A 15,864-nucleotide genomic window follows, 5' to 3' on the forward strand; every position below is an offset into this window, starting at 1 on the left:
TTTTCTATCCAGTTTTGTCACCCTACAGATTTTCCCTATACTAAAGAAGTCCTTTACTGTACAATGTCACATGTCAGTGAAAGTTAGCTCAGGTATGTCCTTAAATGCCAAGCACTAGTTTTAAGAAAAAAAAAAAGAGTATATGTAAACTGATGGTGATCCTATATTAAAAGAATAGATATTCCAGAAAAGATCTGTAAAAACCAAGGTGTTAACAATAGCTACCTCTTGTTATTAAAAGTGGGTTGTCGAATATGTTTTTTGACCATAGCTAATTAGTGAGTTTGCTATAAATTTTCCCTATCTTAGTACTAGTAATATCAGATAAGCTTTCTCCAAAGTCATGGCTGCCGTTTTTCCTCTTCCAATCACAGGAGAAGCCACAGGACGTTGAAGAATGGCAGATGATCGGAAAGATGAAGCAAAGGCGCCTCACTGGACCTCAGCTCAACTAACAGAGGCATCCGCCCACCCACATCCACCTGAGATCAAGGATCAAGGTGGGGCAGGGGAAGGACTTGTCAGAAGCGCCAATGGATTCCCGTACAGGGAGGATGAAGAGGGCGCCTTTGGAGAACATGGGTCACAGGACACCTACTCAAATACCAAAGAGAATGGGATCAATGGAGAGCTGACCTCAGCTGACAGAGAAACAGCAGGTAACTAACGGCTCTTCTGTCACCAGGGCTTGCTTTGTGCTTTGAAGTCTGTTTAGGCTGAAAGTGAATTAATTTACAGCACTGATCTTCTTTCACTAGTGCTAGGACTGAAATTCCAGTCGGTCAGGGGAAATAGACACCAAAAGGAGAGAAAAATCATGGGGACTAGCCTGACATTTCCCCCAAATTAGTTGTATGCTCAATCTCATCTCCCTGTTTAGTTTTTACCACTTTAATTTTGGTAGACAAATGGCTTGATGTGTGCATGTTTTGCTAGTAACTGTCAGCACTGTAACTTACTGAAAGAAAACTTCACGAATAGTTTCTTATTGATACTCTTGCATGATACTGGACTTAAATCGATAAATTGATAAGAAGCATACTTACTTTTTAGGGCAGAAAAGAATGTAGAGTCTATCTCCCAGCCTTTAAAAAATAAAAGAGAAAAAGCAAAGAAAACAAACACACACATACATACGCAGGAACCACTTAATACTTCCTCAGGTAGCTTTTTAAGAACTAATATACAGATGCTTAAAGGACAGCATAATATAATTTAATCTTAAGTACTTCCTTTCAAAGTGTAATTTCTACCAATAGTCCTCTTTACTATTGATGATATTGTCATTAATGGCTTAGAGAAACACTAGCCTGCCCTATAATATTCTACACCATTATTTCCCTTCTTTCTGTAATTCAGAATTTCATGCATTTGAACACAGCAACTTGCTGACATGCTACTCCAAAGACAGTAAGTAAACTACTAGTTAGAAAGGCTATACCGCCTTCAAAATCATCCCATACTTGTTCAAAGATTGGTTTTCTACAGTCAGTTAGTTAGCAACACGTGCAGTGTACACTCAGTTCAAAAAACATATTTAAATTTTAATGGGCAAGTACGATAGGCATTTCAAATATAGTATGATTTTTTTTTTTAATCCACTCATTCAACAAACTACTATTGGGCATTTTCTATGTACAAGCTGTGCCAGGGTATGTGCAAGGAATGGACTCTGAACTTCACAGAGCAGATGATCTAGTAGCAGACATTAGACATGCGCATACAATTAATTCAGATACAGAGCACGGTGTGTTAAGTATCAAATAAGCAGTATAGGAGGACAAAGCTAAAGAGGGATTGTTTCCAAACAAAATTCCCAAACTGTGCACAGAAGCATCTTGAGGTGTCACAGCAAAGGCACAAGAGTATGGCAGTGTTCTAAATACTCAGAAGAAACACTGTGATACTCAATGGCTTTCAAATACTACATGAACTATTAGTTCAAGAGAGTTCCGTATCACTACTAGATCACACCACGTTCCTTTTCAAGATGCCCTGTCTTTGTGAAGCTGCATTTTGGCAGTTGCTGTGATAAAAAAACAAATACCCTGCAGAGATGTCTGTGGAATGGAAAGAGAGGGTGGCAGTGTCCAATCTAATTCAAAGATTTGAAAAGCTGTGCAATGCCCTATAGGCACAAATGTCACATTAGTAAGAAATTGTGGTTAAGAATGAAATAAAAATATTATTTTTACTTTTCATGGTTACAAGGAGGGTTGAAAGAGATAGTAGAGTATATAAAATGAATGACTCAAGAAATAGTCTATTAATTACCATTATTGTTATTATGATTATCAGTGGTGGTAGTTGTATCTCTATGGACAACAGGGCACTCTGGGTCTAGGAATATTTTTCTACAGCTGAGTGTAATTCAACTTGAAGAGGGTGGGACTTGGGTGTCAGGAGCACTAACTGGGAAACTTTTGAAGGGATTGAGGCACGAAGAGTTGAGGACATGTTAGAACAAAATGGTTGTGGGAAGGAAGGAGATAACGTGAGACCAAGATTTTTCTCATCATCGTCCCCTGCAGCACTTGACATTATACCTCGAGGACTCAATAAATGTGTGTTGAGTGAGTGGTTGAATGAATGATGCAAAAAGAAGAAAGTCCTTTTCAAATTAATGGTGAAAACTATTGGAAAGTCTTATTTTGTCTCTTGAACTCTCCCTAGTTGACTCTCACTGACTATTATGGAGGCTTATTACATACTCAAGTAAAAAACCACTGTAGCATGCTTGGTCAAGCAGTAGAGAACCAACATCATTCACTATTTCATTTTTTTCAATGGTCTTAATTATTTAAGAGCATCAGAAAAATGTATTTGCCAGGTCAGTGTGTCCTTGCCAGCTTCTTTGAGAAAATAATGTAAATGAAAAAGAGACTAACAGATGTTTCTTTAAATTGTGGGTTCAGGACCATCCAGAGACAGTTTTGAATTCAGCTTAATATATATCAAATGAATATTGCATTACCTTTGGGAGACTAATTATGTAAGTTTTGTATGTATATTCAAAGTGACAAAGGTTGTGTAAACAGCCTGCTCTAGGTTACCAGAGTGATGTTTCAGTCCAAATTATGATGTGATTTTAAATCAATGTCCCTCCAGAAAGAACAGGCCAAGTATTGAATCCATCAATTATCCACATGTGGAAAGCAGTAGGAGAGGAAAAAGTGTAAAATATTATCTTCTCATACCCACAGAGGATTTCCCAGTGATGTTAATCTGCAATTAAATTTCTCTCCAAACTTTAGCTTAATAAAAGAATAAATTATATTATTGATGGTTTATATATAACTGTTTCACAAATCACAAACACAATTATCCCCGGTAAAAAGAAATGTTCTCAAATCTTAGATATGTTCTTTAAAAAGGCTGTCCTTTGATGATGGAGACCATTGATACGAGCTGGCATTATATCAATAATCTGAGGTGATTATGTGAAAGAGGACCAGGCTATATATTAGCCCACTCTTTTATCATTCCATATAATGTATTGGTATATTGCAATTTCCCCTATAATGGATATTTCTCAGGACATTGTGAACATGAAACATTTCCCAGTGACATCCTCAGCTATATGCTAGCGTGTCCAGACCATTCCTGGTTAAAGCCGAAGAGCTTTCTTCTACTTTCCTTCTTTGCTGTGTAGCCTTCTCTTCATTCTTAGAAATAAAACTTTTCCTCAACATTGTTTATTTTTATTTAGCTCTGTAAACAAGATCACATAACAAATGAATTGTAATCATCAGTTCCCCCTCCTTCTTCCTTCCTTTATCAGAGTGGGCTTACTTCACCCAAAGGTCTACCTCATTGTCTCTCATCTACCCTTTTCAATGTGCACCTTCATTTCTGGGCCATAATAACTTTTAATTTGTAAAGGTACAAGGCCATAGTCAGCTTATCGTTGATCTTATGCCCTGAGGTGGTGGGGGAGGCAGCAGGAGGGTAGGAGTTGCACAGGAAGAGCTGGAAGGAAATTATACTTTACATTATATTTGTTTACAGCTTACCCTTCTAGATTTTTGTCTCTTTTCAAATTAGCTTCTAATTTAAAGCTAATCCATAGAAAGGTAGATAGTAGTAAATGCTCACCTATTACTTTAGGAATTTTTCTTACATTTGTTTATTGACGTGTCCTTTTTAGAAGCCATGCCACAGAAGCCTAGCAAAACAAATGAGAAAACATTGAGAATCAGGCCATTTAGTAAAGTTATTATTATTGATAAGTGAATAAAACATGTGACTAAAGCAGTCATTTTTAAATTGTTTTCCCTACATGAATAATAAGAGTAAAGTCTTGTAATAAACCCTTCCTCTCTTTTCCACCTTATCTTCATTGAAGAAAGCAAGCAGAATGCATTTTGGTCGCTATAGAGTTTGAACTCTGAGTGAAAATTAGGAGCCTCATCTTTAAGCTTCTTATTCGTGGGTGGGGCCCAAACTCATATGAGAATTTATATCATGATAATATCAAGATAACTGGATGTTAGCTTGTAAGCTGACCTTTCACACTCCTCTTTTTGGGTTTAGCAACCCATCCAAGATCACATGGCTACAGCCAACATGCAGGTCTCCTGCTTTATAGGCAAGCGCTCTTACGACTGCCCCACGCAGCCCGATTCAGAGCCACACGTCCAGCTGCGGCTGTTACCAATCATAGCCAAAGAAGGCAATTCTTCTTCCATTGCAGAACGGTCACATCCATGTACCTTGAAGCATGGCAGAAAACGAGACCTTTATTCCCAGTTTTCAGCGTGAATGGAGAAAGAAAAGAGGCAATTCTGAGAAGTTTACAGATAGCAAAACTTTGAAGTATTTAAAATCATGCTTTCGTGATTTTGACTGTTTTAAGGTACAATGCTTTGAATACTAGTAAAAACACAATCACAGTATAAAGTGCCTTCGTGATCATCAAAAGCCAGCATCAGGTATCTCTTTGAGTAAATTTAAAGATTTAAGGGCATTCCTTCAGTAACTGCCCCTTGATTTCCCAGGGCTGCTGTGTTTCCCCAACATTTCCCTGGATTCTTTCCAGGTCTACTCCCTGTCAAAGCAGTGAGATCTGTAAAAGCTCTTCTGGGTTATCCATGGTCAGTTTTTCTAGAGTTTTTCCAATGGAGATGCACCTTCTAAAGCCTGGCCTACCCTTTCATATCTGCACGACTCAAGCAGCCAAGTCATGAACATAGTCGGATATCTAAGTTTATTGTTGCTGAAATTATAAATTTAAGCTTGAAAATGCACAGTGGAGAAAAATGTTGTCATCACTTACAAGCAAAAATATGAATATACCTTTAAACTTCTCTCTTTCCCTTTTCGATCTTGGAAAATTCATCCTTTCCTGACCTCCCCATTCTCCCCTCCTCCATCCCCAGATTTGAGAGTTACTGGTAGGAGTCACCATCCCATTTAAACTGTGGCATATGGTATGTAATATATATTAATGTAGGCAGAGCGAAATAGTACAGGACCATTTCTCCTGTGAAACGACTGAAGCCATCCGCACGACCCCTAAGGCAAATAAACAAGCTGGCCTAACAATACAAGAGGTTGCAGATTTTCCTTTCCTTGTTGTCATGCCAACCACTCATTGCTCTGGCTGCCATTTCCCTGAGCTCCACAGAGAGGAGTGTGCTGAGCAGTTATTTAGCATTCAGGGCGGATCTGCAGAAAAGCACACAGCCTCACTGCAGAGTGTCTGGCCCGGCGGCGCCGATGGATAAGGACAGAGAATGGGGATCTTTTCAATGTTTTCCTTCGAAAGGTTAGGCATCGGGGGCTAGAAAGAGTGAGAAAGACAAGGATTGATAGAAAAGGCATGAGGTTTGTATTTGTCACGTTTGCTTTGTCCTATGTGGTCTCTATACTATTTGAAGGCAAGTTTGGAGATTGGCTTCAATCATCTGTGACTTGTCTTGTTGGTAAACAGAAGGATCTGAACCTAACTGGGGGCTAGCTTGCGTGGACATTGTCATAAAGAACCTTGGTAAGGTATGAGCTTGTTTATAGCAGGTATTGCTAACTAGAGCTTATAATATTTTACAAATTAGAGGAAAAGATAGGTACCAGATACAGTTGTTTATTTAAATGTGCAGTTAGAGGGTAGTTCTTCCTATAAAAAATTACCTTATATCTTTCTTTGCTCTTCAGCCGAAGTCTTAGAGTAGAATGTGATTGTCTTAAGCCGGTAATTATGAAACAAAATTTAAGGAAAACTTGGTTTCTCTAGACTCCTTTGAACTAAACCCAATGATGCAACAAATAAAACATGATTTTATTCCTTGGAATTTTAATAGCCTACAAACACTTCGAGTTGTGAAAAGCAAGGCTCGATGTAACACAATATAATATGATATTTTAAAATTAAGATTAATTTGCATACGCATTTACTCCCATGTATGGTCCTCCAGAAAATTCCTCCCATGCACTTGCGGAAATCATTCTCTTTTCTTTATTGTCTTGTTTTGTGTTAAATGTCAGAACCACATCACAAACACTTTAAAAAAACCTATTTTATCATTTTGTTTGGTCTACTGACACTTTGAAAAATTGTGTTGAATTTGAATCTTAATCAATGCAACAGATTTGAGCTAAGAATAATTCAGAACTACCTGTAAAAATTATTGTCTCGCTTGTTTCTAGATGTAAATATAATTTAATGCCATTGTAGTTTTTACTTGAGCCTTTCTCCTAATCCTGTATTTTTCAGACCGTATCACATTTTCTCCTAATTTGCTGTCATGGTGGGTCATCATATTTTTCTTTTAATATATTCCAATTATTTGAGGTTTTTAAAATCTCCACTAAGAGAAGATCTCTAAGCAGTTCGTAAAATCTTTTTTATTTGTAGTGAGTAGCTGACAGTAATCAGTCATGGAAACAAGTTTTCCTTGATTCATTTTTCAACCCTCTAAGCCCGTGTTTTGGTTAGGATTATGCATGCACAGCCTTTATCTGTCCCTTGTTCAATTTATAAGCATTCTCTCCTCACAAAAGAGAAAAGACAAAAAAAAAAAAAAAAGATGAGAAAAACTTTAATACTAATTTGGAACAAATAAGTTTCCCTAATATCTGGGGAATATATTCATCATCAATCAATAATGTGTTTTTTGAAAAGTATGATGTATATATAAATTGATTATATTGCTTGTATATACCTGAGAAAAGTATCTGTCTCTGTATACCAAATACCCCCTTGAGGGTTGGCTTCAGGTTTGATTTTATTGCTGTTGGGAGGTTAGTAGGCTGGGGAGTACCAAACAGTCATCACACCTCCCTCTTTTCTCCCCGAGCTACTTGAGATGAACTGACTTTCTGCTTCAGTATATCAAGCCCTCTTGCTCTCTCACACTTCACTGCACCTTAGCATGTTACGTAAAACACTGCTTTGACTGTCTGGGGAGCCTGGAAATTCATACCAGGAGCAGATGAACAGAACAACTGGTGCTGCATTGCAGACCTGGTAGTTTAAGCATGATCTGACTTGGCATCATGAGTCCCCAGGGGAAAAGGGCACTGCACGCTCGCTGCCCTCTCACTGTGTTACTCGCCTCACAGAATGAGTCACCATTCAGCAACCCTCAGAGAAAATACAGTTCTAAAACCAGCCAAGCTGATAAGCAGAGAAAGAGGAAAGCATATGTCCTAGGCTCTCATGGCAACTTTTAACAAATATGCAAATGGTAGGTGGTTATTAGAACACAGAAATGAGAGTTAAATATCTGCTTTTACAGTTGATTTCAGCAAAACTCAAACTTCAAAAGATATTAGGCAAAATGGATACCAAGGGAGGAATCAAGGTTCAGAGAAAAATCATGTATAATAGAGACGATTCGGCCTCAGCAGCCTGAAAATTAGACTCAATATTTTCTGTCCAGATTTTGTGTTCGGAAACATAGGTCCAAGTGGTGCTGGGAGCTGAGCACCTCTGATTCTTGCATAAGTGACTCTAGCATGAATGGTCAGTCCTTTGATTGAACTAACAATCTTCTCTTTTGCAAGCAAAGATAATTTGCCAAAGCAATCTGTTATGGTTTCATTCGTGTGCAGCATCGTGAAACAAGTGATGGAAAAATATTTTGAAAGGGTACATACAACAGAAGAGATTATCAGAAGTCCATGATCAAAGATCCAGAGCTGATTCATTTTATTTTCTCAAATGAATCTCTTCTTCTTTCAAACATCCCCATGTACCATGTTTATATCTTGCTAATAATAGCATTGATCATATCAGAACATTTTACTGAGGTTACTTGTTACTTGTTTTAATCCCCATCACTAGGTTCTAAGTGTTTTGAGGTAGAAGCTGTGCTTCATTCATCTTCATGTTCCTTCTGGTATATAATGCAATGCTTATGTTCCATAGTAGGTGCTAATAAACATTTTTTTGAAGTGAGATAAAGAAAAAGAGCATTAGTATCCATGTTCTGTTTTGAGAATGGAAATGACATCAACGAAATGGGGCTACAAAAATTACACCACAGTGTAAGCAATACATTTGTGGGAAAGATGATGTTAGAAAGGAATACTGGAACTAAAGAGGCAGATGGAGGAACAACGAGAGGAGGCTAGCTTCAAAGTAAAGACTATAGAACTTGATTAGGACAATCAAGTAGGAACTCTGAAATATGGTTATAAAGGGAATGTCATGGAGGGATATAGCAGAAGACTTGATATGTTCTGAAAATAGGAGTGAAGGTTTGAAGCAAAGAAAGAAAATATATCTTTGACTTAAAATAGCAGTAAGACATTTGATTAGAAATATTGTCTTGATGATGAAAACAGCTGAACTGGGAAGAATATGAAAAAACAGGATAAATGACCTTTCTAAGAGACATCAATAACCTAACAGCTAAGAAGTATACAGATATTGAACAACGTTTCTTGTTCATTCCTGCAAAATTGAGCCTCATGTAATAGAGTTGGCCTCGATAGAAAATGATACTGAAATATCCTGCAAACAAAACTCTAAAATGAACGTCTTTGTTGATCCTATCCTCTGGCTGTAAGGTAAGGATTACCTCACTGCTATAGATCAGCAGGTCACACAAATTTCATTTCTGACAAATGGACAAACTGAATCTTAAAGCAAATTGATGTTCTAAATCATATGCTTAATTATACTTCTGTAAAGGAATATACCAGTATTATCTTGGAGAGATGTTATGTATCCTGCTTTTGAAGGTTAACCTGAATAAAATATCACCAATGTTCTTTTTTACTCTACTTCATCTGTGAGTCTATAAAATTATTTGAAAATGATAAGTTCTTAGGTAATAAACAGCATTTCCCTATTGAATAACAGGGATATTTATTCACTAACTTTAGAGAAAATGTTTCAATTTCAATTAGATATACTTCTCTAGTTTTGTTATTTTAAAAAATGATAAAAGCTGTTCGTAATCAATAATTTTTTTCTTTTTGACATATTAAAATGAAAGATGCTCCCGTTTACATTTTCTAATTCTAATCATTAATTTTTTCAGTATTTAAAGGACTTTCTTTTTCTCCAAGGAGGAAAATAATAAAAGGACAAGAAAAACAACTACTATTACTTTTATAAGCAATTTTTGAAATGAATCAATTCATTGGATACTTTTTCTCCTTGTTGCATTTTGCATGTTGCTATTCTTTACCTTAAAGCCAAATTATATTTTTCTCTTTCTTTAAAAATTACCTATTGGCTGTTTTTCTCATCAGCTTGAAAAACCAAGGTTTGTGACTAATGCACTGAAAAGATTGGAATAAACCTCCCCTGAGAGCTTTACCAGAATTGCCTTTTCTCAAAAAGAAAATTGCACTAATTTGGCCTAAGTCACAAAGCATGTAAGATAGTCCTCCAGACCAGTTCTCACCCAATTCTTATGTCTTGATCGTAGTAAAACAAGAAACAGAGAAATGGGTTTGAAGCAAATACAGATGCCACTTTCAAAAGTCACATTTTAGGAAACGAAGTTCATTCAATCACGATAACAGTGATTTCTGACCTCGTGAAAATATCTGCTCTCCGACCTAAGAAAAATTTAGTACTTGAAATGCTTTTGGACCACAGTGAACTTGCACATATGATCTGAATGCTGTATTGAAAACACTGCTCAAGGATTTGGCTGTTTTGGTGACACGCGTTTCCTTTCTAGTTGGATTTCACTGTTTATGAGTGAATTGAAGCTACCCTAGCTGATAATTTAGCGTCTTAGGACTGGAATCACCAGAGAAGGTTGATTTTTTTTTTTTTTTAAGTGAAGGAATAAAAACCTCCCAAATTATGTTTAACTTTTTTAAAGTAAATTTTAAAATAATGAGCATTTCTTCAGTTCTAACTAGAAATGCTTGAGTCACCTATGCTCAGATAATGGTGTTTCAACTCTTCCTTATGTTCTCTGATGTAAATAGGTGTGAAAAAAACTATAAATACAAAATGCCTTTCTTTGTTAGGTCTGTGGAAAATGTTAGAAAGTATTTTTAATATCTATTTGATTAAAATGTCAAGGTGTTTCTTTTATTTTTTTCTATAAAATGTTAACTGTAATGCTTCAAATAATGTAATGATTGCATTAAAACTGAACTTCTCTTCTCGTAGCTTTTGGTCACCTTGTTACTGTCAGACCAAGTCAGCCCTGCTTCTGCATTTCATGTTGCATTTCAGAATTATCCAAGAAAAAAAAGAGCACAAAGTTCCCTGGTTTCATAAGAGTTCTTACTTATACAACAAACTTCTCTTTAGGAAATCAGACCCAAGTACAAGCTCAAATAAAACATTTTTTAAGGATGGAGGACCTCTGTAAAAGTTGGGAAGGAGTGACTGATAATGTAGCAGGGGAATGAAAATGAATCAGAGAAACCAAGCTATTTTGGGTCATATTCTTAGAACCAAAACTTGGCCAGCCTCTTCATAATCAGGGCTATTGTATATGAAATATTGAAATTGTAATTTCATTTTGAAAAAATACAAGTCCTATTTAGAAATTTTTTATATGTCAGGAAGAAAATAATAGATATTTTCATAGTAAATTGAATTTTCATTGCCATATTTTACTAAGAAAAATTCAGGACCTTTTTAGCTAACTTGAATTTTCATATCATCAGGGAGCCCCTTATAACTCTTCCCTAGGACTGTGTTTTTTATGCCAAATGAAGCTCTGTGTTTTTTGACTTTGCATAGCGTATGATTACAGTAGCATCTGCCAATCCAAAGCTAAATTATGAAGTAAATAGAACTTGCCTTGAGCACCTTCCCATTTGCTTCCTGAATCCTATTTCTTCATTTTCTTCAGGTTGTCAGCAGTCACCTGCAGATACTACATATGCCCAGGATCCCACTCTCAATGCCATTTGCAAAGCGCAGTTGCCTTGCCCCATGTTAGGCTACCTACCTAGCTAGCATTACATTCTCGCATTTTTCTCAACACTGCCACCCCATCAAAATTGATCTACCTTTCTCTTTCTGCTGCATTCCTACAGTAGAACAACCAGAGCTACTGCCATAATGAGTTACAATTTTATGCTTCCTAGATATCATTTGCTTTCTGATATAAAGCGTCAGTGTCTTCACATAAAGAATGAATATTTTGACAGTTTTAAGTGCGATATATCACCCTTGGCACCCACAATTGGCAAGTATTTCTAGAGGTGTGCTTGGTAACAGTGAGACCCACTACACAGAGAAGAGGTATAGGCTGAAATAAGTAAACAACATTGAAGCAAAATCATCAATGTAAAATCTTATTTCAACAGATCCCTAAGGGACATTTTCTAAAGTAGGATTTGTATGTTATTTTAAATTTTCTGAAGATAACTTTGAAATTACTATTATTGTTCTTGTTTGTCTTAACATAATGAACTTTTGTATCCCATGATTGGAGAGAAATTCATTTAATAGTATTTTCCATGGGATGTATTAATCCAGAACACAAAAGAAAATTTTATTCTAGAATAATTTTTGGCATAAAGAAATTTTAAAATTGTATTAAAGTCTTTGCTTTTTAAATACTATCATAATAGTACAAATATAACATTGGACCTAACACTTATTTTCTTACTTTAAAAAATTATTTTCTCACTTGCAAAGTCTATTGATTTTGCTACTCAGACACCATGGAAAAAAGTCTTTAACTATCAGCAGTTTTGCTTGTTTGGAATTTTTCCAGGGAAGCGGTCCTCCTTCTCTCAGGTTGTGACTGAGCTTAATTTAACAAACATTAGTAAAGGATAAAAGAAGGATGACTCAAAATTATCTTCTCATTTTCTTTTGTTTTCTTTTTCACCATAGCATTTTAGTTTTCAGAATTTCACAATGTAATTAATTCCATTGTCCCTTTACCCACAGTATAATTGAAACATTGTTCTCAGGTTATATATATTCAGTTATAATTTGAAAATTATAAAGAATTACCATGTGCACTTAGTGACTTAAAGTCTGCCAAGTCCTTTTAGGGCTGATATAAAGAGAATATTTGTGGACAATGTTTTATAGAGCTCCAATGGCAAAAATAAAATAGGCAGATATAGAAGATGGAGAATCACTTATTTAAAATATTTACAGTTCACGAGAGACTGGCTAAGAAGAAAGCACATAAGGTAGATGCTGTTATGTTGCTATTTGCACGTTCATTCTCAGAATGATGTTAGGACTAGAGGCTTAAGCAAACTGTAATTACACAGAAGTCATGTTGGTTTATCTGTTTGCTGATTGAATGTACCCTATGATGTATTGTGAACAACGTGATTTTCTAATCACATAGTTCCTAAATTCCATATGCTTCTAGGTCACAAGGCCTCCAAAGATGTACTTAAGTTATTATGCTGGGAATGAGTTAGAAGGAGCAAACAAAAGGTAGCTAAGCCAGTGATTTTTACCATTTTATTTTAACAGTTTTTCCCTAGATGAAATATTTAAATTAATAGAGGTAACTAGTAAAGACTCTTCCTGGTGTATGGAGCACTTATACTTTAAAAGTTCACTCCAGTGACTTTTTTTGGAATCTAGAATGTTTTTCCATTTTTCCATTGTATCCTCTGCCTCAGACATTCCTAGGTTTTGCAACTGTAGAAGCAATGATTTCCCCATATGAAATCTTAGACTTGCGCCTCGTGCCCAAGTCCTTTGAGGTACCCAAATACAGATGAAGCTTTGAAGACACGGAGAGACCCTTATGTGCATGAATGATGGCACATACGTAAATTCACACACACACATATATGCAAAATTCACACACTCACATAAGCACACGTGTATGCAAGTGCTGTTCTGCACGCATGGTACATTTCGTATTGTTTATCCCACAGTTAGTCTAAGGATGAATTTTTTTCAAGCTCTCTTAGTTTTATTGATATTTCACCTTTTCATCAATGTTATTAATAATGTCTTATGCTACCTTCCTTCAAGAGTGTGATGTGTTCAAGATAATGCAGAAGATAATCCAAATTCTCAAAGTCTACAAGAAGTAGTACATTTGTAATGGTTTTGACAAAATGCAAAACTGAGCGTTTCAAAGCTCTAAAAGCATTTTATCAATTCCCTCAGTGCCTTAATTATTGCATTCAATGTATTAATATTAAGCTATTTGAAATTTTCAGAGGGGCATATTCCCCAAGACATTTCTTTCTCAAATTAATTTAAGATCAATAAAATATTACAAGCTGATTTAATTAGTAAATGTTTAATATATGAAGTACAAACAACAATATAAATATACACACATTACTATATTGGGATCCCCCAATACCAACAATAGCACAAATCTTTAACTAGAATATGTAAGTATAAAGCAAGACCATATTTGCTTACTATATTTCTTCTGCTGTACCCTTAAAATTACAAGTAAAATTTTCCAGTAGGTACTATTTTTGATCCATGCTTTGCTTTTCTAATTACTTTTGATTCCATATTATAATATCCTTAACCTGCAGTACGCTTTCACTGATAACCATCTTAATTTACTAAGGCTTTCGCTTTGACTAAATTTAAATATTAGGCCAATTCTATCCAAGTTCTAAAAATTTCATTTGAGTAAATTAAATTGTCAGTCTAAACAAGATTATGGATTTAAGCACACAGGTTGAAATAGGAAAAAAGAGAACGAAAGAGGGAAAATTCTCCTATAATTGTACACCGTACACCTAATCCTAGCCCAAATGCATTTCAGAAGAGGACCATATGAGTGATTATGGTGAGATCAGCTAAAATCGGTGGCCATTACTAGAAAAATCTTAAAAAACAAAACCATGCCCTTCAATGAGATTGCCCCGCTTTCAAGCACAATTTTAATGTAGGAACACCATGTCTTTCTCGTGTTTGTAGCCCCCGTAATGACTAAGCATAGTTCCATCATCTATAGTGGATGCGACATAAATTCTCTTAGATTTAAGTACCCATCAGAATGAACTTTGTGCAATCATGATCGTGTATCTTAAATGCATTTATCTCCATAGACTAACTTTACTGCAAAAGCATTTCCCCCCATAGATTAAATTTATCCTGGGTTTAGTCAGTAAATCTTAGGAAGAAATCTTTGAAAAAGCTGGTATGCAGAGATCTACAGCTGTAGTGTTGGCCGTGGCCGGGGTGACCCTTTGGAATCAATGGGAGTCTGACTAGCCAGGGATATGCCAACACTGGCCTCTTTAATAGTGCTAAGGTGCCAGAGAAACAAACGAAACAACAACAAAAATCCAATCTGCTCTTTTAATTTCCTTCATCACCAGTTGATTACAGGAAATAGCTTCAGAGAGAATATTTACTCTCCAAATTAAGCAAGGAGTAGAAGCAAGGAACTTTCCTTCTTTCCTGTTTTTATGAATTTATCTAAGGTATTTGTTTGGCAGGGTGCTTCGAACACAGTGCTTTCCTTGTTGACTAGTTTCCACCAGCAGCAGCAATTAGCATCGGTTTCCTAGGCAACCATTCTGTACCCTACTGAGAAAAACCTTTTCTTGACAGGAGCGTTCTAAAATTGTTTTGTTTTCCTTCTTTCACAAGCGTAAGGTAGGCTTACTTGTCATTTCTTTTAACACAGCACTATTATGCTCATTATTCTTAAAAGCAGAAACACTTGCTGGCTTTTATATTCCATGTGGTTGAATTTATTGTCTATGTCTCTTACTTTTCCCTTAACCTGAAAGAAATCAACAAAAATATGTTCTCAGGCATATGCCAACTTGCTTGGATTTTTTGTTCACAGTCTAATTGATGAGACTTTACATGTTCAAGTAATCACAGCTGGTTCTGATGAAAACCCAAAAGGTACACATTCAAAATCAGACTTCTGTGCATACCAACAGTGTCCTGTGTTGCTCAGGACAAAGTTGGAATTGTCAGGACCACAAAGAAAGTTTCAACTCCATTGTTTTTATTATAAATCAATGAAACAATATTGATAGATTAATATAACAAAACAACTAAAATAAAAATAGGTGCTAAAAACTGGTTCTGAGACTGGCAACAAAATTTGACGTGATAAAATAATGTGACCAGCAGAACATAGCAGTGGTGTAGCATGAATCAGCATCATGGAAGAAAACAGAGGGCTGCAACCCAACTGTAAAAGCTGAATAGTATGGTACAAGGGTAGAGTAAAATTTACTTTATCATTTTAGTTTAAATAATAAGTGGCAGGAGCCTGATAGAGTCTGTTAGACAGTGACCCAAAATTCAGGCAAGGAGGTACTCACTGGGAAAAATGAGAGAATCGTCCTAATGTATAACAAAAACTCTCAGGTCTTTACCTACATTTTGCAATCAAATGATGACAGTAGACTTGGTGATAACAGGACTGTAAAAGTGATTAAAACAGTAATATGTAATTTAAATAAGCACTTGATATATAAATTTCATTTAATTGTCACAACATACCAAAAGATGAA

The 15,864-nt window shown here is 35.8% G+C and overlaps 1 protein-coding gene across 29 annotated transcripts in view; it reads left to right on the forward strand.

Annotated features, from left to right (window-relative positions):
- The first annotated feature begins 397 nt into the window (after window positions 1-397).
- The window catches only part of MAP2 (microtubule associated protein 2), a 73,168-nt gene continuing 57,701 nt past the window's right edge, over window positions 398-15,864 (forward strand). For all 29 annotated transcript variants that reach the window (XM_065880698.1, XM_065880700.1, XM_065880701.1 and 26 more), the window contains exon 1: window positions 398-659. In XM_065880698.1, coding sequence (XP_065736770.1) covers window positions 398-659 — 262 coding nt within the window. The remainder of the gene's footprint in view (window positions 660-15,864) is intronic.

This window comes from Phocoena phocoena, chromosome 7 (assembly GCF_963924675.1).
Source record: "Phocoena phocoena chromosome 7, mPhoPho1.1, whole genome shotgun sequence".
Classification (NCBI taxonomy): Eukaryota; Metazoa; Chordata; class Mammalia; order Artiodactyla; family Phocoenidae; genus Phocoena; species Phocoena phocoena.